Consider the following 24899-nt stretch of genomic DNA (forward strand, 5'->3'; position numbering starts at 1 on the left):
TATAAAATATAAATGCTTTGTGCAAGTTCCCTAGAAAACAGTGCCTGCATTTTCCCCCAAGAAAGTAACAATACCCCTTGTGTGCCCCTTTAAAGGTCACAAACCTTTATTAATCCTATAACTATAATACTTCTTAATTCCCCACGTAACATTGTCTGTTGAGTCCCCCTATGTACAGTAATAATGTTCTTTGAGCCTCATGATATTCTTTAATAACATCTCGAGTTCCTCCAAAGTAATAATAATGTCACTTGAGTCCCCCATATGCGCTCCCCTATGCATAGTAGGATGCCCCCACAGCCCCCTATGAACAGTATGATGAGCCCATAGCTCTCCTATACACAGAATGATCTCCATAGCTCCCATCTACACTGTATAATGAAACCCACACTGTAAGATGGCATTCACAGCAGCCACCACACTGTAAGATGGAATTCACAGCAGCTACCACACTGTATGATGGCCACCACAGCAATCACCACACTGTATGATGGCCACCACAGCAGCCTCCACACTGTATGATGGCCACCACAGCAGCCACCACACTGTAAAATGGCCACCACAGCAGTCACCACACTGTATGATGGCCACCACAGCAGTCACCACACTGTATGATGGCCACCACAGCAGTCACCACACTGTATGATGGCCACCACAGCAGCCACCACACTGTAGGATGGCCACCACAGCAGCCACCACACTGTATGATGGGCATCACAGCAGCCACCACACTGTATGATGGCCACCACGGCAGTCACCACACTGTATGATGGCCACCACAGCAGCCACCACACTGTAAAATGGCCACCACAGCAGCCACCACACTGTATGATGGCCACCACAGCAGCCACCACACTGTATGGTTGCCACCATGGCAGTCACCACACTGTATGATGGCCACCACAGCAGCCACCAACACTGTAGGATGGCCACCATGGCAGTCACCACACTGTATGATGGCCACCACAGCAACCACCACACTGTATGTTGGCCACCATGGCAGTCACCACACTGTATGATGGCCACCACAGCAGTCACCACACTGTATGATGGCCACCACAGCAACCACCACACTGTATGTTGGCCACCACAGCAGTCACCACACTGTATGATGGCCACCACAGCAGTCACCACACTGTATGATGGCCACCACAGAAGTCACCACACTGTATGATGGCCACCACAGCAGTCACCACACTGTATGATGGCCACCACAGCAGTCACCACACCGTATTATGATCCCCAACAGCAGTCAGCACACTGTAAACCACAATGTATGATAGCCTACTTACATCAGTTCCCCCACTGATCTCTAACACTTTGGCATATAAGCTGCCTCCTGTTACAGACAAATATTTCACATTTTGACTCCTCAGTCCAGAGCACCTGCTGACTTTTTTCTGCATCCTAGTTCCTTTGTTTTATGCTTAATTGAATCTCTTGACATTGTTTTCACCTTGAAAGTAAAACTTTTTTAGTCCCAATTCTTTCATCATGAAGACAGCTTGTGGCCAGACTTCTGACAGGGGTTGCATGCTTTCAGAAACTCTTGATCATCAGGCGCAGTGTTGTTTTATAATAAAAAAAAAAAAAAGCAAATTGTGTTTGACTCACCATCCCCAGGTCCTGTGCTGAGTCTCTGACGCTGCTCCCAGTGTCTGGTATTAGCTATGGCGGTGACATGACCTCATCAGAGCGGCCACCAATCTGTGAGCTGAGATTCTCTTCCCATTGCTTCCTCAAAGCTACTGAGCTCAATGATTGGCTGTTCATGTGACGTCAGAGCTGCAGTCAGTACTGGACCCTGGGCGCAGCGGCACTGCACTGTGAGTGAAGCCCGGTTTGTTTATTTTTTATTTTTATAACAAACTGCTCCCGGGACCATGATTTTATGAAAGAAGACAACCTCTTTAACATTACTAGATTTTAAAGCATTCTTACCTTGCAGCATATTTGCCCTGCGTCTTAGGATAGGTGTGTCTATGTGCGTGTATATATATACATATTTTCATTTATATATTCACACATGCATATTGTTTATTAACGGTTGTCACTTGCTATCATCAGGACTGTGCTGTAATGTCTTCACTTTTTAGTCTCCTCTTTTTCTGTTCCCTTACTGGTTTCTGGATATTAATATGGGATTATTTATAATGCAATATTGATACAGCCAGAGAGACATCTATCATGTCCCAGTAGTGTGACTTCATTGAGGAGTAATTGAAATCTTGCACATGAAGCCATATTTCACATGTATCTGTCTGAAGTCTCTTCTTTTTTTCTCACTGAGCAATGAACACTCGCCGAATTCTTTTGTCACTGTGGGTTTTGGTTTTAGAGAAAATTCAAGCTATCAACTATATACCCACCCTATCAACTATATACCCACCCTATCAGCTATATACCCTACTATGAACTATATACTCACCCTATCAACTATATACCCAGCCTATCATCTATATACCCTGCTATCAACTATATACCCACCCTATCAGCTACAGTTAGGTCCAGAAATATTTGGACAGTGACACAATTTTCGCGAGTTGGGCTCTGCATGCCACCACATTGGATTTGAAATGAAACCTCTACAACAGAATTCAAGTGCAGATTGTAACGTTTAATTTGAAGGTTTGAACAAAAATATCTGATAGAAATTGTAGGAATTGTACACATTTCTTTACAAACACTCCACATTTTAGGAGGTCAAAAGTAATTGGACAAATAAACCAAACCCAAACAAAATATTTTTATTTTCAATATTTTGTTGCGAATCCTTTGGAGGCAATCACTGCCTTAAGTCTGGAACCCATGGACATCACCAAACGCTGGGTTTCCTCCTTCTTAATGCTTTGCCAGGCCTTTACAGCCGCAGCCTTCAGGTCTTGCTTGTTTGTGGGTCTTTCCGTCTTAACTCTGGATTTGAGCAAGTGAAATGCATGCTCAATCGGGTTAAGATCTGGTGATTGACTTGGCCATTGCAGAATGTTCCACTTTTTTGCACTCATGAACTCCTGGGTAGCTTTGGCTGTATGCTTGGGGTCATTGTCCATCTGTACTATGAAGCGCCGTCCGATCAACTTTGCGGCATTTGGCTGAATCTGGGCTGAAAGTATATCCCGGTACACTTCAGAATTCATCCGGCTACTCTTGTCTGCTGTTATGTCATCAATAAACACAAGTGACCCAGTGCCATTGAAAGCCATGCATGCCCATGCCATCACGTTGCCTCCACCATGTTTTACAGAGGATGTGGTGTGCCTTGGATCATGTGCCGTTCCCTTTCTTCTCCAAACTTTTTTCTTCCCATCATTCTGGTACAGGTTGATCTTTTTCTCATCTGTCCATAGAATACTTTTCCAGAACTGAGCTGGCTTCATGAGGTGTTTTTCAGCAAATTTAACTCTGGCCTGTCTATTTTTGGAATTGATGAATGGTTTACATCTAGATGTGAACCCTTTGTATTTACTTTCATGGAGTCTTCTCTTTACTGTTGACTTAGAGACAGATACACCTACTTCACTGAGAGTGTTCTGGACTTCAGTTGATGTTGTGAACAGGTTCTTCTTCACCAAAGAAAGTATGCGGCGATCATCCACCACTGTTGTCATCCGTGGACGCCCAGGCCTTTTTGAGTTCCCAAGCTCACCAGTCAATTCCTTTTTTCTCAGAATGTACCCGACTGTTGATTTTGCTACTCCAAGCATGTCTGCTATCTCTCTGATGGATTTTTTCTTTTTTTTCAGCCTCAGGATGTTCTGCTTCACCTCAATTGAGAGTTCCTTAGACCGCATGTTGTCTGGTCACAGCAACAGCTTCCAAATGCAAAAACACACACCTGTAATCAACCCCAGACCTTTTAACTACTTCATTGATTACAGGTTAACGAGGGAGACGCCTTCAGAGTTAATTGCAGCCCTTAGAGTCCCTTGTCCAATTACTTTTGGTCCCTTGAAAAAGAGGAGGCTATGCATTACAGAGCTATGATTCCTAAACCCTTTCTCCGATTTGGATGTGAAAACTTTCATATTGCAGCTGGGAGTGTGCACTTTCAGCCCATATTATATATATAATTGTATTTCTGAACATGTTTTTGTAAACAGCTAAAATAACAAAACTTGTGTCACTGTCCAAATATTTCTGGACCTAACTGTATATACCCACCCTATCAACTATATACCCACCCTATCAACTATATACCCAGCCTATCCGCTATATACCCACCCTATCAGCTATATACCCTACTATCAACTATATACCCACCCTAGCAACTATATACCATACTGTCAACTAAATACCAACCCTATCAAGGATATACCCTACTATAAACTATATACTCACCCTATTAACTATATACCCTACTATCAACTATATACCCACCCTATCAACTATATACCCTACTATCAACTATATACCCACCCTATCAACTATATACCCTATATATATACCCTACTATCAACTATATACCCACCCTATCAACTATATACTCTACTATAAACTATATACCCACCCTATCAACTATATACCTTATATATATATATATATATATATATATATATATACACCCTACTATCAACTATATACCCACCCTATCAACTATATACCCTACTATCAACTATATACCCATCCTATCAACTATATACCCTACTATAAACTATATACCCACTCTATCAACTATATACCCACGCTATTGACTATATACCGTACTATAAACTATATACCCACAATATCAACTATATACCCTACTATAAACTATATACCCTACTATCAACTATATACCCTACTATCAACTATATACCCTACTATCAACTATATACTCACCCTATCAACTATATACCCTACTTTCAACTATATACCGACCCTATCAACTATATACCCTACTATCAACTATATACTCACCCTATCAACTATATACCCTACTATCAACTATATACCCACCCTATCATCTATATACCCTACTATAAACTATATACCCACCCTATCAACTATATACCCTACTATCATCTATATACCCTACTATCAACTATATACCAACAATATCAACTATATACCGTATTAGATATGCCTTGATATGAAAGCGGGTAGATCCATGAGACCCTGTGACAATTAACTCTACCGTAATCCTGCTTAGTGTGGTTCTTTTTCTTTTTGCTCTTTTCCTTTTTATCTGCAATTTCTTGTTTCCGAAGCAATCAGAGGACTGAGTTGTGTTTGTGCTTTTCTGTGCAGAGGCACACAGCTGTTCTCCTTGCACAAGTCATTCCCAGCATTCCAGCTGTCACTCTCACAAATGTCATTACAATTTCCCCAGCTTTGGCATCAGTAAGTACAAGAAAAAGTAGCTGCTGTAGATCAGACCACATTTTTTTTCTGTTTGCAAAAAGTACTTACTAAACAAAGTCAAGGCAATAACTGCTTGATGCAAATGTGAAAAAGATATCGTGTAGATATAGCATATGCTTGGTGTGTATAGATTATATGTTACTAGTATATGTAGCATGTTTTGGTGCGACGTCTTGTGTTGAGTATTTTATACTAAATCTTAAATCATGGACTTGCTTGGCTGAAGAGTTAATTGTATAGTTTTGTATGCTTGTTTTCATCTATAACCTATCAATAAAATGTACAATATAAGCTGAATTTTATGTATTACAGAGATTAAGATTTACGGTCTCAGACACGGGGTTTATGTGTTGTGAGATTATGCTAGCTGTCTATTGTATTTATATTGAAATATTAACATTTGGGTTACATTTGGGGTACAAAGGACTTGTATTTCATGCACGTACACACTTTATATATACAGTATATCTCTATATAATGTGTGTGTATATAATATATTTTTATTGTATTTTTGTATATATAAACATACATATTGTAAGACTGCAGACGATATAAGAACATTAGGACTCTTATGTCTCAGAGGTTCAGAGCGCTCCTCGTTCCCAACAACCAATTATGATTAATAGCTCTTATGCGCTTGTAGATATCTTTTAGATGTGCAAAAATGAGCAAATCAGACTGGTTTTTAACCTAAGAGGTGTTTTATCATCATAAGTCTCCGGCAGTCATCTAGCTAGAGCCTGTCTGGCAGACTGTACTGCAGACATTGACCACAAATATGACCCATTATTGAATGATGAAGAAAGTCACGTGGGAGGACGCGGACCAATCCCATGTCATTACAAGCTTGTAATTTTGCAACTATGAACCTAATACTTACCGTATATATTTTGTAAATTACAGCTGACAAGTTAATTACTAGTAGAAATGTATTGCTGTATCAGTGTGTCGGGTATGAGTATTAATAACCATATAGTCAGCCACTGTACAATTTTTTAATATGTCGGGGTTTTTTTTATAATTTCTATAGTGCATAGAATAAAATGAAATGGAAAAATGTCTCCTACACATGGAGATCATCATGTTTTTTACGTTACATCCACAAACTTAAATGTATTGGGATTTTATGTGATATACTAACACAAAGTAACAAGTGACGTGTAAGGCTAAGTTCACATTTCCGCTAAAATGTATCAGTCACAATCCGCTGCTCTTGTAAACAACGGAATCCGTTTAGCGGATTCCGCTGCTCCCATAGACTTGTATGAGCAGCGGATTGTGACTGATGATGCTGCGTTGCACCCTCCGCCCGACTGATCAGTCGTGGAACGACTGACCGCCGGGCGGGAGGAACGCAGCATGTAACGTTTTTTGAGCAGCGAGATCCGTCGGATTTCGCTGCGCATGCTCTCTGGCTCCCTGCACACGTCACCAGCTTTGGTTGGTTACCCGATATTTACCCTGGTTACGGTGCAAGGAGCCAGCGCTAAGCGGTGTAGGCCCGTAACCAAGGTAAATATCGGGTAACCAAGGTAAACATCGGGTGCTTTGCTGTTACCCGATATTTAGGCTGGTTACGTGTGCAGGGAGGCCGACACTTCCCCGCTCGGCCCCGCCCCCTCCCGCACTCCGCACATGTATGTACACACACACACACACACCTGTCCCCAGCCATGCAGACAAGCACTGCCACTGACACCCTCGTCTGGCCCCGCCCCCCGCTCGGCTCCGCCCCCTCCCGCACTTTGCATGTGCACACACACACATACATACATACATACATACATGCACATACACACACTCACTCACACATACACTCACCTGTCCCCAGCCATGCAGACCGCAGCACTTCCACTGACATCCTCAGCGCCTGGCCCCGCCCCCCGCTCGGCTCCGCCCCCTCCCGCATTCAGCATGTGTGTATAAACACACACACACACACACACACACACTCTCTCACTCACTCACTCACTCACCTGTCCTGCAGTCCCTGCGGCACTGACGTCCTCAGTGCCGCGGCCCCGCTCGGCTCCCCTCCCCCCCGAACTCCGCCCCCCCCCCCGCACACAACGGAATCCGACAAAGAATTCTGTTCTTTGTCATCCGTTGTACAGCGTTGAACAGCGCATCAGTCACATGCGTCAAGCGACGCATGTGACTGATACAAAACAACGGAAATGTGAACTTAGCCTAAAGGAAATGATACATAATATTCTAAATATTTAAAAAATATAAATATGAAAATTGTAGTCAGCTCCTTGTAGTCTGGTACTCCTAAATAAAATCCTGAGTGACCAATGGCCTCTAGAAGTCACCTAAATAATAAATTGAGTCCACCTGTATGTAATTTATTCTCAGTATAACTGCATCTGTTTTGTGAATGCGTCAAAGCTTTTCTTTTTTTAAAACATTAGAGATCAAACAGCATTATGAAAACCAAGGCAAACACCAGACAGGTCAGGGATAAATTTGGGGAAAAGAGTTAAGCAGGGTAAAGTTATAAAAAAAAATACCCAAGCTCTGAACATTTCACGTAGCGCTGTTCAATCCATCATATTTATTTCTAAATATTTAGGAAACCATGTATCATTTTCTTTACACTGAAAAAATACTTAACAAATACTTGCTATTTAGTGTTGTATGCTTCATACAATCCCAAGAAAATACATTTAAGTTTATGGGTGTACCATGAAAAAATGTGGAAAAGTTCATGAGGTATGAATACTTTTTCAAGGCATTGTAGATTGCATTCTTTCCCCCAACCCACTGATTAGTTAAAGGAAATCTAAGCCATCTTTATGGGCATGTGGGTCATAGAGGAAGCTGAATAAAACGGTACGTTGATATCTGCGATCTGATGGTTTATTTCAGAGAAATACACAGTATTATTATAAGTAAATGAGCAGTTCCAGGCTATGGACCGGACAGTGACTTACATGAGATCCTGCCTCCAGAGCTTATATTAAATAGAAGGGAGAGTTACCAGTGTGATGTGTGACGGCCGCTCTCTGCTCTCCTGATCTCACTGCAGAGCTGTGTGTGATTATAACTGACAATTGCAGAGTCCTCTCGTAGCTTCAGTTTTCATCTCACAGACAGCCAATGCTGCAGTACAGCAGAGCTGTGAGAGCTGCAGCAAATGTGTTTGTAAGGAGACAAAGTTCAGTTCTACTGTCCTGTGTTAGTTACATGTCTCACACTGGTAACTCCCTCTGTTATTAAAAATAAGCCCTGGGCTCATCCACCCTCACTCAACCATCTCCATTCTCAGATCCAAGAAGTGAGGAGAATGGAGTATCTATCAGCTATGTTAAATAACATGATAGATCACTTTTAGAGTATTTGGTCCCTTTGGGATTTTTACTGGGCTAATAGAGAATAGTGGGTCTGTATGGTCTTTACGGAAATCCTATATACTCCTATATACTCACCTGTACTTTCTGTTCCCCTCTGCCTCTTCTTTTCTTGTCTCGTATTGTAATGTGTGTCTTGTTATATAGTCCTTGTCTTTCTTATATTAATGGATAATAAGATGTGTACCCTGATATATGGCTTTTTGCTATAGCCCACATGCCTGTGGAGCATATTCATGTTATTTTTCTTTGTATGTTTTGAAAAATGTAATACATTTTCAGTTATAAAAATAAACCCTGAAGGAAAATTCCCCTGTAGATCATTGTCCGGCCCGTAGCCTGGAACAGCTCATTTACATATAAGAAGAATGTGGTATTCTCTGGAATAAGGCATTGGATCACAGATATCAAGGCTTCATTTTATGCAGCTTCCTATGACCTACATGCCCATTTAGACGCCTTGATCCTACTGATGAACTCCCTTTAACACCTTGGTCTGAAGGTGTTCCCCTAATGCATTGGGAAATCTTGAACGCTGTAACGCTGTACTTCTTGTAAAAACTGTGATATGTTTTGACATGCAGTTTTCTTGCCTCAGACCTTCCTGATTGAAGTTCTAAAAAAAGAAAAAGAAAACTTTGTGCAAATCCCCACTGATGGAGCAATAATCTGCTGCAGCCAAGGCTTGTTGTGAGACAATTAAGGCTTGTTTACACGGATCCGAAATTTGCAGCTTATTACACCATCCGTTATCAATTTATGCTTCGAATATTAAACAGTAAATGTGTAACTTTTTGTCAGCAGAATCTTGTGCAAAATTTGCACAATGGAGTATAGAACTTGCCGTAAGTCCGGCATATTACAATTCACAAATTAATTTGTGACCTAATAGAATAAGCAGAACATAATAATTCAAAGTAATTGGATTGTTAAAAGATAGAAAGTAAAGAATGGTTTGATTTTGCCATCGTTCCCTATAACGAGCGGCACCTTAGACCAGGAGCCGCCTATGTGCGGTCTGAGTCTCTGCTTCTTCTGAGCAGCAGATGTGTTTTTTCATGGTAACAAATCTCTTATCTGTTGCTTAACACATTCCCTCTGTGTAAATCACAGGCTGCATCCGTATAAACACACAATCACGCTTGTTCACAGAAAACTTTAAACTATTTGGCTTTATCAGTCAACTGCGGAAATTCAGAGCTGACCTTCAGTAAAACAGCTGGCACAATCGGTTAATAGAAAGTGAGAGCAATTTAGGCTAAGCTTACTGGTCGTGGCCATGATGTAGCCAAATCTGTGCCGGCGTGTGGCTTTATCACAAATTTTGAGCAATTGATCATTGTAAGTGGTTATGTGGCTTTACAAGTAAACAGCAGTTTTACCCCCCCCCAGAAATTTCTGAAACTGAAATTCAGTACGATTCATTTAAATGGTGCTTTGGTGGCTAGTAGTGATGAGCCACCACCCTAGTGTTCGAGTTCGGTTCGTCGAACGGCGGGTGTGTTCGTCGAACACCTTCGAACACCATTGAAAACAATGGCAGGCAAACACAAACATGCACAAACATGAACGCACACATACATATTATGCTCACCTTACCTTCCGTTCCATCGATGGCCTCCTGGGACTTGCAGTTCGCCGCTACAGGATGTGTATCTGGTAACCTTCGCGACCGATGCCGGAAGTTCCGCTGCCAGAGCGCTGATGTCAAAGGCAGGAGCCGCTTGCCTCTGACTGGCCAATGCACTGCCTTTGAGTAGCGTCTGACGGGAAGTTCCTCCCTTGTCGCGATGGTTACCCGATACACATCCTGTAGCGGCGAACTATGTGTATCGGGTAACCATCACGACGAGGGAGGAACTTCCTCTGTCAGACGCTACTCAAAGGCAGCGCGCTCTCCAATCAGAGGCAAGCAGCTCCTGCCTTTGATGTCAGCGCACTGGCAGTGGAAGCTCCGGGGCATCGGTCGCATGGTTACCCGATACACATCCTGTACTGGCGAACTGCAAGTCCCAGGAGGTCGGCGATGGAACAGAAGGTAAGGTGAGCATAATATGTGTGTGTGCGTGTATGTTTGTGCATGCTTGTGTGTGTTTGTGCATGTGTGGAATGGCACAATAGGGGACCAGGATGGGACATTTAACAAGTTGTGGAACGAATTGTCTGCATTGCAATGATTTCCTATGGGAAATCTTGCTTTGCTGAACGAGTAACTTGGTTAACAAGCACACTCCCAGAACGGTTTGTTCTCATTAACCAAGGTTCCACTGTATTAACATTGAATGACAGTATTACTGTGAAAAGCCAGTTACGCTTTTGGTGATCGAACTGTTATCGAACATAACCTCGAACTTCAAGCTAATTGTTGGCGTTCGTCGAACGACTAGAACATCGCCTAAAACAGGTCGAATTTGAGATTGGCAAACAGTTTGATTCGAACACCGCTCATGTCTAGTGGCTAGCACATGCAGGTCTGCATTTTCCATTCAAATGTAGGGAATAGTTTCAGAAGGGGCTGGAGCAAAATCTGCTCTCTGTGTATTCATCCTTAATGAGAAAGAAAAACAAAAATTAAAAACTGATCAAATTTTTTCAATCCGGCAGGCCAAATAAAAAGAGAACATTACATTCTTCATTGTGACTTCATTAAAATAATAACATGGGCAATCAATATATTTAATGCGTTTCGAGTCTGACTCTTAATTGTAGATAAAGAACAAAAACAATAAAACTACTGGTATAAAACACATAGCGCTCACTAATTAGATGACAACTGTCATTGACAGCACCTGAAACGCAAAGTATTAACCCTAGAATGGAATGGTGTGGCCATACATATCTACCATAGACAACCATATAGAAACCATTTAAAAACTACCTTGATTAGAAATAATGATACATGTTGAACGTGTTAAAGCTGTGTGCGCAAGGTGCATTTTTTTGGGAGGTTTTTTTGTCCAATTTTGTGCCAAAAAGATACGCCAGCAAAGTCGATGAGAATTCTGAAATGCTGTGTGTACGTTGCTTATTTTTTCCTTGTAGTTTTGGGTGCAGAAAAAATCTGCAGCATGTCGTGGTGCGTTTTTTTCATGCGTTTTGTTGCCCTTCCAGCCATTGACTTCATTAAAAAAATGCATGACACAAAAATGCACCAAAAAACACACCAAAGCGCCCCAAAAAACACATGACTATTTTGGTGCGTTTTTCTGCCACAAGATGCAGATTTTGGTGCAGTAAATTTCTGCAACAAAAACTCAACATGCGACAATACCCTTAAGGGTGCTTTACACGCTGTGACATCGCTACCGATATATCGTCGGGGTCACGTCGTTAGTGACGCACATCTGGCGCCGTTAGCGACATCGCAGCGTGTGACACAAATGAGCGACGATCAACGAGCACAAAAACGTGAAAAATCGTTGCTCGTTGACACGTCGTTCATTTCGCTGCTGCCACAGGTACGATGTTGTTCGTCGTTCCTGCGGCATCACAGATCGCTATGTGTGACACCGCAGGAACGACGAACATCTCCTTACCTGCCTCCACTGGCAATGAGGAAGGTAGGAGGTGGGCAGGATGTTACGTGCTGCTCATCTCCGCCCCTCCGCTTCTATTGGCCGGCTGCTTAGTGACGCCGCAGTGACGTCGCTATGACTTCGAACGCACCTCCCCCTTGAAGGAGGGATTGTTCGGCAGTAGCTAGCAATGTCATGCGTGATAGCACCCGCCCCCGTCATTCGTGCGACATTTGGTGATCGCTGCCGTAGCGAACATTATCGCTACGGCAGCGTCACACGCACATACCTGTTCAGCGACGTCGCTGTGACCCCCAAACAATCCCTTCTTTAAGGGGGAGGTGCGTTCGGCGTCATAGCGACGTCACTGCGGCGTCACTAAGTGGCCGCCCAATTGCATAGGAGGGGCAGAGATGAGCGGTGCCGGTGGATGCAGGTAAGGAGATGTTTGCCGTTCCTGCGGTGTCATACATAGCGATGTGTGATGCCGCAGGAACGACGAACAACATCGTACCTGCAGCAGCAACGATATTATGGAAAGGAGCGACGCTTTTGCGATAGTTGATTGTCGCTCCTTGGTGTCACACGCTGCGATGTCGCTAACGACGCCGGATGTGCGTCACTAACGACGTGACCCTGACAATATATCGTTAGTGATGTCGCAGCGTGTAAAGCACCCTTTAGACTACGTAGTGGCCTCTTTTGGCAACCCAGCTGTAGTACTCTATAGGGTCTGTTTTCATAAGTAGAATAGAAAATAAATAATCCCCAAAGGACAAACATTTGGTTAGGGTTAATGTATCCAGCTTCAGCATTATTTTCAACCAAGTTGTTTATCCCGATTATTGGACTAATAACATGTTTAATCAGACTATAAATTCCGGAAAATATTTTGGTAGAATGTACTGAAAAAACATCTCTACTGAAGTACTGTGTTTATTGTTAGGCTATGTGCCCACGCTGCGGAAAATGCGCGGATTTTGCCGCGGATTTCTCGCGGAGAAGCCGCGGATTTTCCAGAAATCTGCAGCACAGCTACTCCCCAGCCATTTCTATGGCATTTGGGAAATGCTGTGCCCACGCTGCGAATTTTTCCGCAGCGGAAATCGTGTTGATTTTCGTGCGGATTTTGCCTATTCAATTGAATAAAAAAAAAATCGCAAAATCCGCAACAAAATCCGAGTCAAATCCGCATCAAATCCGCACAAAATCCGCACCTATGAAAAGGTGCAGATTTGGTGCAGAAAAAAAAGAAATCTGCACCAAATACGCAAGGGAAAAATAAGCAACGTGGGCCAAGCACCCCTGAATTCTCATAGACTTTGCTGGCTTCACAATGGACATGCAAATTTTGCTGCAGATTTCTGAAAATCTGCATCAAAATACACGTCAAAATACGCAGCGTGTGCACAGGGCCTTACAGAATGTGCTGTGTGAATGGTGCTTTAGAAGTGTGACTAATACATACTGATGCTTTGTATAATTGGACGTATTCATGTGTAGTAAATTTTAAAAGTCTAACATGACATGACCTATTCGATCATGGTACATGATATTTTTTCCAGTATATGTTAAGAGAAGTAAATATAAAACATTTGATATCCAACTGTGAATCGAATTTCTAAGCATTTGCTGATATTTGTTTTTTAAGGGGAGCCGGTGCTTTCCATACTAATGTTTTAAAATATTAATTTGAGCTGAGTCGCTTTGTGAAATGTGTTGCATGCCATGTGCAATGTTATTTGAGCTCACTGTTAATGCCCAATAGGCAGACTAGCGGCAATATAAAATAAATGAGACAATGATTAATAATTTTTTATGTTTCGTATAGGATGAATCAGCACAAGCGTCCATGCAACCATGTAAAGTCCATGTGCTAATCCTGGTCCTTCATGGAGGTAACATCCTGGATACCGGCAGTGGAGATCAGAATTCCAAGCAGGGTGACGTCAATACCATCAAGTCTGTGTTTGACACCGTAATGAGGGTGCATTACCCAGCCGCATTAGGGCACATTGCAGTCAGGCTCGTTCCCTGCCCAGCCATCTGCTCAGAAGCATTTTCACTGGTATCCAAGTGAGTCTTTATCTTTTTTTTTTTTCCCTATTGTAATCTTCTACCTTGTCACGACTTGCACAAACAAGAAAAGCAGCCAAAATATGGACGTTGTGAGAACGAAAGGAATAAGGTTGTCATAATGGATGCCATTTTCAGCTAATGTGATGCTTTCTTTCTTACATACAGATTCACATTTATTAGTAAAGTCATCTATGCCTTAAAAGAAGCATTTAGAATGAGATGTAATAATAAATAAACATGATTTTTTTCACATGCTTTTTATGTGTTAAACATTAAAGAGGTTGTCCGCTACTTTTACATTGATAGTGTCTGATCAGCCAGGGTCTGACACCCAGCACCCCGCTGATCAACTGCGGTGGAAGCAGGCAACCAGAAATGCTCAGATCCGGAGCTGCTCCGTCTTCTGATAACGGCCTGGTACTACACATCATTCCCATTGATTTGAATAAAGTGATGGCATATCCTACAGATCACTTCGAACAAAGAAAAAGGGAATACTAATTTAAATTAGGCATACTGCGTGTGGAATCGGATTAGTTTTCTCTCGCACCCATACAAGTCTATGGCTGCGAGAGAAACATCGCACTGCACTCGCATGACACCGGAGTGCAGTGCAATGTATGCATCAGCAGGATCACATCACAGTGGCATGACACTCGGCTTACACTCCAGCAGAGCGGGAGCTGAGTGTCATGCAATGCACTCTCATTAGTGCTCGTCTGGGTGCAGCCTTAATGTAAAACTCACAGTCATTATATAGATAGAGTCCAGTTTAATGCTACAAATGATGTCAGGAAACCCCAAAACACCAACTGTAGCTTGTTTTAAAAAGAAAAAAAAATACTCTGCTTTTCTCACCCTATCTGGGTCCAGCTCTGAGTCTCCGCCGCTGCTCAGTGTCTGTTATTGCAGCCAGTAACTGAACTTAGCAGCTCTGCCCGCCCAAGTTGATGCCAGGAGCTGCTCAGAGCCACTGAACTCGCCTATTAGCTGCCTCGCAGTCAATGATATCTGCGTAGTACACAAGAACAGACACCGGGAGCAGCAGAGGAAACTCAATGTTGGACCCATGGAGAGCGAGTAAAGCACAATTTGCTTGTTTGTTAAAGAAAAAAAATAAACTGCATCCAGGAGAGAGGTCTTTTCCAAAATTGGAAAACTCCTTTATTACTTTACATCTGAAGTCTTTCTGCAGCAGAGAAAACATTAATTTTGTCTAAATGACAGCAAACAGCTCAGTAAGTGACACATCGCTGGAATCAGAGTCTCTGTCTCTACAGTATGCTGCTCTCAGATGGGGGATCAAAAACCTGGTGAAAGATTTCCTTTAAATGTATTACATTAGATCTAGTGCCCTCACGATCATACTCATACCATGAGGTAAGTTTCTGTATTTTAAAACTCAACATGGGGAACTTTTATTATATTAGTATAGCAGTATATACAATAGCAGCAGTGTACGGTAGTATAGTACCAGTATATAGTATTCTAGCAGGACGAGGCTATAATATTCTCTGTTCCTTATTTAAAAGGTTTTGTGTCTTAGCCTTGCATAATTTTTCTTCTTATTTACACCCCTTCAGTTCTCTCGCTGGGTTTGCTGTGTAATTTGCGCTGCTGTGACATCTGCAGCGTGCAGCATTAGAGATCTTGAGGAAAGTTACAGCACCAGCTATGCTATTACAGAGATCCCCCGCTCCTTCGCTCCCTTCAGTATTATCAGGATTAATGATGGTGCTTACACAATGGAATTGGAGGAGTGGGAGTTTAGCATTAATTTTCCATAATTGCGAACATTGCTCTTTTGGCATGCAAATAAAGTCACTATATAACATATGTAGCACACACTTTATTGGGGAAGATTAATTAAGACTGGTGTAATGTACACGTGGTGTATCTGGGTCTTCCATAGTGCACATGCACCATATTTACAGAGCACTTGTACCGAACACTACAACAGGTCAGATCTGGGATTATTTTTCAGATTATAAATTTGTGAGTGAACTTTGCTAAATGTATGCGTAATTCTGAAGCTGCTTCTATTGTTTCAGACAAATGTTGCCAGGAGGGAGAAACAACACAATGGGTTTTATCTGAAAGAAAAAGCAATATGAATGATCATATGGGCTCACCTCAGTGAAGAAAATAAGGCATATAGATGACCGCTGCTGCAGATCCACATGTTCAAAGAGCCGATGGGTCGGAGAGAGGGATGATCAGTGGTCATTCCCCGCTGCCGGTTAATAATGATGCTGTGCATTATTAAAAAAATGTGATTTATTTATTCAACGCGTTTCGAAGCTGCCTCCCTTCTTCATCAGAAAAAATGAAAAAACAATTATTATTCATTTATCTGATGAAGAAGAGAGGCAGCTTCGAAATGCACTGAATCAATAAACCACGTTTTTTTTAATTATGCACAGTATCATTATTAACCGGCAGCGCGGAATAACCACTGATCATCCCTTTCTCCAGACAAATGTGTGTGTAATACATAATATGGTGTTTGGGCTTAAATGCATTAACAGATCTCTTCAACTATGGGATATTGATAGTCCTCAAACAGTTACACCATAGCATCATGCAGCAGCTACACAAATAAAATGTGAGAATATGGAAGACGTCCTAGCTACACATGATGTCTTCTTGTGCCTCCTATTCTACTTTTTGAGTTCTTTGCCTCTTCTCCTGACTGCACCATCAATTGTCACTTTTCCTGTAGGAAAGTTGTACCAGTCAGTGTACAGGTATTTCCTAGCCACACAGACAAAGATGGACATACGTACGCACCGAACTATGGTTTATAAGACTCCTTTGGAGACCCCATTATGGTGCAATCTGGACCTCCCTCAATTTTTCGTGGCTTTATAGAGTCGCAGAATAAGGGATTAACTTCTGTGGGCTCTTTGGTACACAGCAATGTGTTTCGCTCCTTTGGGCAGTTGCAGTCGACGTTTCACTTGCCAGACTCCCATTTTTATAAATTACTCCTGATCCTGATTAGACATGCGTGTCAGTGCCAGTTCCTTTAAGAAAAATGTTAGATTCTCATTGTTCCCTATTATTGGAATTATCAGATCCCAGGGTCCTGGTGGTCTTATCTCCAGGTTGTACTCCTCCCTTATTCGTGCCAAAGCACAAAACAGCCCACTGCCTGTCTTGGATAAATGGCGGTTGAACATTCCAGAGCTGGATGATATAATTTGGGATGATGTTGTTGAATCTCATACTCTTGTATCCCCGGCCATTAACAACAAACTCATTCAATTGTACATTATTTATTAAAGCTATATTACTCCTGTAAGATTGACTAAGATTAGGGGCTCCCGGAGCGACTGCTGCTCTAGGTGTGGGAGGGTTGGAGCAGACTTCTCGCATCTGTTTTGGGACTGTCATATTATCAGGCCATATTGGAGGGATCTAGTGCAATTCCTCTCAACGATCCTGGATCTAGAGCAGGGGTGGGGAACCTCCGGCCGTATGCGGCCCGTGACGACTTTTTATGCGGCCTCTGGGCACATTCCAAGGGACCGCAGTGCTCTGGCGGCAGCCGCACTTTTCCTGGCTGCCGGCCCTTTAAATCCCACTGCCTGATGCCCTGTGGGTAGTTGCTAGAATGTACGGGCTCCATCCAGATCCTGACTTCAGCTCGTACATTCTAAACAGACTCACTACTAAACGCTAGAATGTACAGGCTCCTTCCAGGACCTGACTGCAGCCCATACATTCTAGGCTTAAACCCGGCCTGTGTTAGTATGCTCTGGTGGGCGGGGTACTCAGCACGCTGCGATAAATTCACAGAAGAGCTGCAGCAGATTTACCGGCCTCCTGGACCTGTGCTGTGCTGTGTGTGTAACCCCCCCACCCCAGTGCTGTGAGTACTCAACCCATCGCTGCCCCCACGCTCAGTGCTGTGTGTACCCACCAAGCCCGGACTGACCATAGGGCAATTCTAGCAAATGCCAGATGGGACGGTCCCTGTGGTGGACCTGTCCCTGTAGTGGGCCGCTGTATCTGCAGCCACCGCCGTGCTCCTCAGCAGTGTGTGCACGTCGGGCACACTAGCTGCAGCAGGACCAGGAGGCAGCGCTGCGCTGTGCTGGCCCTGCTGTTTGCTGCGTGCCCGGCATGCACACACTGCAGAGAAGCGCGGCGGTGGCGGTGCCGGTGACCGAAGCTCCCTCCTTCCTGTGCAAATGTATTTGTGTCTTTCAGACGTAAATACATTTGAACAGTGCGGCGGGACTGGGCCCCGACCCTGACGTGCAGCAACGTGATCAGATCAGCACCTTGCTGACGTCAATACAGTGCTGCGGGCGCCACACAGGAGACATCCGGAAGCGGTAAGCGCTCCATGGAGGAGCCGAAGATGGCAGGTTTAATTAATGGGGATGAGTGGGGAGGGGCTGAGGACACATAACGGGGATCATTTGTGAAAGAACACAGCTTTGTGACAGGCAGAGCGGGAGTACTGTATTCCGAGGGAGGGGGGAGGCGGTAGTGTGCAGTGATGGGGTAGTGTAATTTGTGTGTAGGGGGTGATGGGGGGTGCATTGTATTATGTCTGGGGAGGGGGATTGTATTGTGCCTGGGGGGAGGGGTAATGGGGGGTGCATTGTATCATTGTAGTGTGTGTGTGTGTGTGTGTGTGTAGAGGCTGATAGGGGGTGTATTGTATTGTGTGTTGGGGAGAGGGGTAATGGAGCGTGCATTGTATTGTGTGCGTGTGTGTGTGTGTGTGTGTGTGTGTGTGTAATGGGGGTGCATTGTATTGTGTGTGTGTGTGTGTGTGTGTGTGGGCAATGGGGGTGTATTGTGTGTGTGTGTGTGTGTGGAGTGCTAATGGGGGTGCATTGTGTGTGTGTGTGTGTGTGGGGAGTGGTAATGGGGGTGCATTGTATTGTGTGTGTGTGTGTGTGTTTGTGTGACGGTAATGAGGTTGAATTGCATTGTATGTGTATGTGGGGAGGGGTAATGGGGGTGCATTGTGTGTGTGTGTGTGTTTGTTTGTGTGTGTGTGTATGTGTGTGTGGGGAGGGGCGCGCAGTCATTAATCGAGGACTAATTAGAGTGATATTAGTCCTGGACCTGTCCGCACAGGTACAATCCCCTGTAGTGACTGCAGCGCTTGTAGAGTGATTAGGACACAGCTATGTGGCAGAACAATCCACAAATCAGGGAAGCAAAGAGCAGAAAATACATCAAGGTCTGCTACATACTGCAAAAATGTGTCACATAGTGCCATACAGTACTCACATAGTGCCATACAGTACTCACATAGTGCCATACAGTGCTCACATAGCGCCATACAGTGTGACAAGAGTGATATTGTCACATAGTGCCATACAGTGTCACATAGTGCATACAGTGCTCACATAGTGCCATGCAGTGCTCACATAATGGTTACGTAACAGTCCAGGAGTGGACCCACTGGGCTGTGCACCGGACTCCCCCATGGAGGCCACCAGGAGCGAACCCCTATACAGTGACTGTCTGGCGACCACCCCAGAGGGCCTAGATGCACAGTGGCCGGAACACAGGCGGGGTAGCGGGAGCATCGTCGGAAAGTCCGGAGGGAATCGGAACGGAGGACCGGAGCCGGGTGAGGGCCGCAGGCGGAGTCCGAGACCAGTGACGAGGGCGGACTGGATACTTCAGATGGAATCCAGAACCGGTGGCGAAGTGAAGCAGGGGGACGATGCAGAGATCCACTGCAAACGGACACCGGGGAATCTCCAGGGAGACGGGCCAGCTGAGGCAAACCGGGCATCAGGTTCTGAAGACAGAGACAGGGTTAATGACCGCACACAAAGGGCTTGAACACTATCATAAGATACTAGCTGAGAGAACTTGTTGAACAAGCACCGCCCGTAAGTAACAGGAAATCTTTGATACCCTGCACCTGCAACCAGCCACATCCTGTTCCAGGGATGCTGGCCCTATAAGGCAAGGTGACTGAGCGCGCCCGCGCCCTAACGCGCATGCGTGAAGCCCGGGAGCCAGAGGCAAGCACAGGAGGCCGGGGACAGGGCGCAGAGGAACCGGGGGCAAAGTCCCGAGTCGCAGTAAGCCGGAGGGGCCGTCGAGCAAGGAGCACGGGGGACGCAGGGGAGCAGGAGCTGGAGCAGCGATCGGTGAGCATGTGTACCGGATCAGTGGGTACGGAGCGGCGCCGTGACACAGAGCCCGGATCAGTGGGTACGGAGCTGTGCCGGGACACCGAGACCGGATCAGTGGGTACGGAGCGGTGCCGGAACACCGAGAGCGTGACAATAATGCCATACAGTGCTCACATAATGCCATACAGTAATCACATATACAAGTGCAGAAATATGATACACATTCACCACGCGAAAAGTAGGCCTGTGTACCCCCAAATGCCAGTGCTGAATTTTAGTCCCAGTCTGGCCCTGGTACCCACCTTGTGCTGTGTGTACCCCCCAGTGCTGTGTACCCCTAGTACTGTGTACCCTCCAGTGCTGTGTACCCCCTAGTACAGCGTGTACCCCCTAATGCTGTGTGTACCTCTAGTACTGTGTACCCCCTAGTACAGTGTGTACCCCCTAATGCTATGTGTACCCCTAGTACTGTGTACCCCCAGTGCTGTGTACCCCCTAGTACAGTGTATACCCCATAGTACTCTGTACCCCCTAGTACTGGGTGTACCCCAAGTGCTGTGTACCCCCTCAGCACTGTGTAACCCCCCACTGCTGTCTGTGTCCCCTTAGTGCTGTCTGCACCCCCCTGGGTAATGTCTATGCACCCCCAGTGCTGTCCGCACCACCTAATGCTGTCCATGCTGCCACCAGTGCTGTCCGTGCCCCCCTTATGCTGTCCGTGCTCCCCAGTGCTGTGTGCCACCCTTCAGTACTGTGTACCCCCAGTGCTCTGTACCCTCCCACTGCTGTTTATGCCCACCAGGGCAGTCCATACCCTCCTGGTGATGTCTATGCTCCCCCAGTTCTGTCTTTGCCTCCCTAGTGATCCCACCTAGTGCTCTCCGTGCTGCCACCTAGTGCTCCCCGTGCTGCCACCTAGTACTGTTTGTGCTGCCACCTAGTGCTGTCCGTGCCTCCGCCAGTGCTGTCCTCTTCCCCAGTCATGTCTGTGCCACCGCCAGGGCTGTCCATGCCCCCTAGTGATGCTTATGCCCCAGCCCCTCCTGTGATGTATATGCTCCAGCCACTCCTGTGATGTGTACTCCCAGTGTTTCCTGTAATTTTTTGTGCCCCAGCATCTCCTTGGATGTCTATGCCCCTAGCATCTCCAGACCGAGACAAACCTGGAAAAGCAGCTGTGAGAAGCAACATGATCAATATCACCTAACATCACAGCCGCACCAAACAGAAACAGCTCCGGCCATCACATTAGGGGTGAGTTAATTATTTGACCAAATATAGCAGGGTAGTTTTCAAGTTGATAATTTTGTGCGGCCCCCGATGGTTGGTAGAAAATTCCAAATGGCCCATGGCAGTAAAAAGTTTCCCACCTCTGATCTAGAGGCTCCGCTTGACCCTATACTGTGCCTGTTCGAAGTATTAAATGAAGAAGATTGGACATGGCATGACAACACTTTTCTGAAGAAAACGCTTTTTCTTGCGTGTAAAGGGATAATTCTTTTTTTTTAAACTCGTTTTATTGAAGGTTAAGTAAGACATTACATTATAGGATGAGTCAGTAATTTGTACTTTACAAGAATACATGTATACTGTTTGAAATGCATGGTAATAAAGTAGCAACAATTAAATCAGCAATTATTACTTTCAATCCAGCCTTAGCACATTAATCAATATAGAAATGTCAGTTCGCAAAACATATCCATTCTGATAAGAGAAGCGCAACCCAGATTACAGAGATCTCGTGATATCCCCAATACTGCATATCGTAAATCACGTATTTCTCCTTTCCACCCATCAGATCACCATTAGCTATTATCACACTAGTACCGACTGCAGGCTATCAGCTAAGGAACCGGGAGATCCTCCGGTCAAGGGCGATCCCATCCATCTACCCCATATTTTGTCAAATTTATTTAAAGAACCTCTTGTCTTATAAACATAGTGTTCTGACGGAATTATAGCATTTACCAGTGCAATCCAAGAGGCTCTAGTTGGGGGGTGGATGCCCATCCAGTTTAATATGATGCCCTTCCGGGCCAAAAATAATACCTTTTTTATTAGTAAGTTTTCATTTTGGGACCAGGAGCGTACATCCACCACCCCAAACAGACACAGAATTGGGCACAGAGCAACTCCTTTCTGAAGTATGGTGGACAAAGTCGTTACAACCTCGCTCCAATAGGAGAGAATGACCCGGCAATCCCATATCATGTGCCAGAAATCAGCACCGTCTCTCCCGCATCTCGGGCAGCCCACCCCCCCCAAATTATTCGCCTTTTTCATCTTGTTCAGTCTCTGAGGAGTCATATAACTTTGGTGTATTATATATAACTGAATCAGTCTATTGTTGGCTGCAGGAGAGACCAGTGTGTGGGATTCGACAATGTCGTCCCACACTACATCGTCAATTTCAGGGATCCTGACACTCCACCTCTCCCGGACAGAAAGAGGACTGTTCATGGCCTTGGCCCGGATAAGTGAGGAGTATAATTTGGAAATAAGGCCTCCAGGACCTTGTGATCTGATAATTCCAATGACTGGAAAGGAAGAGAATCTGATCCCACGGCCAGAGAACTGAGCCCGAAAGGCGTGCCTAATCTGGAGATACTGAAACCCATGAGATTCCGGCAATTCGAATTCCTCACGCAGTTGTGCGAAAGGGCGGAGTTCACCATCCCGGACCAGTGATCCCAGGGAGACTATTCCTCCATTCACCAAACCCTGGTAGCCCACAAAAGTGTGGGAGGTCCAGGTTATCCCATAAGGGTGTCTCAGTTGGCATATCATGAAAACCGAAAATGGCTTTAGCCTCTTTCCAGACCCTGGCCCCCAATTTATGTATCGGAAGGACCAGACCCTCAGGGGCCTTCCTGTGGTCCGTCAACAACGGCCACAGGAGATCCACACCTGTGAACTCTGCCAAAAGGCCCTCCGGAGAACCCCTAACCCTAGGGAGTGTCCATTGTCCCAAATATTTCAATTGTCCGGCCAGGTAGTATATGTACAGATCAGGAAGGGCCATACCCCCCATGTCCTTGGGTCTCTGTAATTTGGCCAGCTGTACCCTTGATCTGGATGAACCCCAAACAAAGGTGATCATCAAGGATTCCAGGGACCGAAAGAAAGAGCGGGGAATCTGTACGAATACATGTTGGGTTATGTAAAGACACTTTGGTTGTACTATCATTTTAAGGAGATTAATCCTTCCCGCCACTGAGAGCGGGAGTTGGCTCCATCTATTAAATTTCTCCCCGAGGTGTGATAGTAAGGGGGCAATATTTCTTGCTATCATCTCCGAAGGGCTTCTCGTCAGTATAATCCCCAGGTACTTAAAATGATCCACCACTGGAACTCTACATATGTGGGTGTTCATCATTTCCTCCCTGTCCCGAGATAGGAAGAGGAGGTACGATTTTGACCAATTTATTGACAGGCCCGAGAAGTCCCCGAATCGGTCAATTAACTCCACGGCTCTAGGAATGGAGGAATCCGGATCAGACGCAAACAATAATAGGTCATCTGCATACAGAGACAAACGTTCCTCTCCCTTACGGTGTCTCACTCCCCGGTAGATTAGGTCCGCCCGAATGCGCACTGCCAATGGTTCCATGGCAAGGGCGAACAGGAGAGGGGATAGAGGACATCCCTGTCTGGTTCCCCTCCCCAAAGGGAAAGATTCCGAGACTCCGCCTCCCACCTGAATGTTGGCAGTTGGAGCTTTGTTTATAATCTCGATCCATCTAATAAAATCGTTGCCGAAACCAAACGCCCGCAGCACCTCCAGCAAGTACGACCATTCTATAGAGTCAAAGGCTTTGGCCGCATCCAAGGAGACCAGAGCCCAATCCTCCTCTAACTTGGTGCCCATCTGTAGAATCACCTGCGCCCTCCTCAAATTATCCGAGGTACTTCTACCCGGAATGAATCCAGACTGATCTTCATGTATTATGGAGGAGATCACTTTATTAAGTCTAGTTGCTAGAATTTTGGTAAGAATTTTGTAATCAGAGTTCAACAGAGAGATCGGTCTGTACGAGCCACAATCCAATGGGTCTTTATCTGGTTTCAATAGTAGCACAATGGTCGCCTCATAGAAGGAGTCCGGCAACCGTCCCCTGCGGAACGAAGCCTTAACCGTCTCCAGAAGAGCTGGTGCCAACTCCCCCTATACTTTTCAAATATTTCTATCGGGAGTCCGTCTGGACCAGATGCCTTACCCCTATTGAGGGCTCCCATCGCCTCCACCATCTCTTCCATACTAATGGGCTCATCTAAGGCCGACCTCTGGGCCGAAGTCAGTCTGGGAAACTCCAGATCCCGCAAATATTCAGTGATCTCCTCCCTTGACACAGTCACCCTGGACTCATACAGGTTCCTATAGAAGTCCAGAAACACCTTCAGAACACCAGTGACGGAGGTGAATGATTCGCCACCGGGGTCTCTAATCTTAAGGACCGCAGGTGAGCTAGTGGATTGGCGCACCAGGAACGCTA

At 45.0% G+C, this 24899-nt stretch overlaps 1 protein-coding gene across 12 annotated transcripts in view; it reads left to right on the plus strand.

Annotated features, from left to right (window-relative positions):
* Positions 1 to 24899, plus strand: part of PITPNM2 (phosphatidylinositol transfer protein membrane associated 2) — a 487362-nt gene that overhangs the window by 360822 nt on the left and 101641 nt on the right. For all 12 annotated transcript variants that reach the window (XM_075322875.1, XM_075322922.1, XM_075322937.1 and 9 more), the window contains one exon: positions 14040 to 14284. In XM_075322875.1, the coding sequence (XP_075178990.1) occupies positions 14040 to 14284 (245 nt within the window). The remainder of the gene's footprint in view (positions 1 to 14039; positions 14285 to 24899) is intronic.

This window comes from Anomaloglossus baeobatrachus, chromosome 1 (assembly GCF_048569485.1).
Source record: "Anomaloglossus baeobatrachus isolate aAnoBae1 chromosome 1, aAnoBae1.hap1, whole genome shotgun sequence".
NCBI classification, from domain to species: domain Eukaryota; kingdom Metazoa; phylum Chordata; class Amphibia; order Anura; family Aromobatidae; genus Anomaloglossus; species Anomaloglossus baeobatrachus.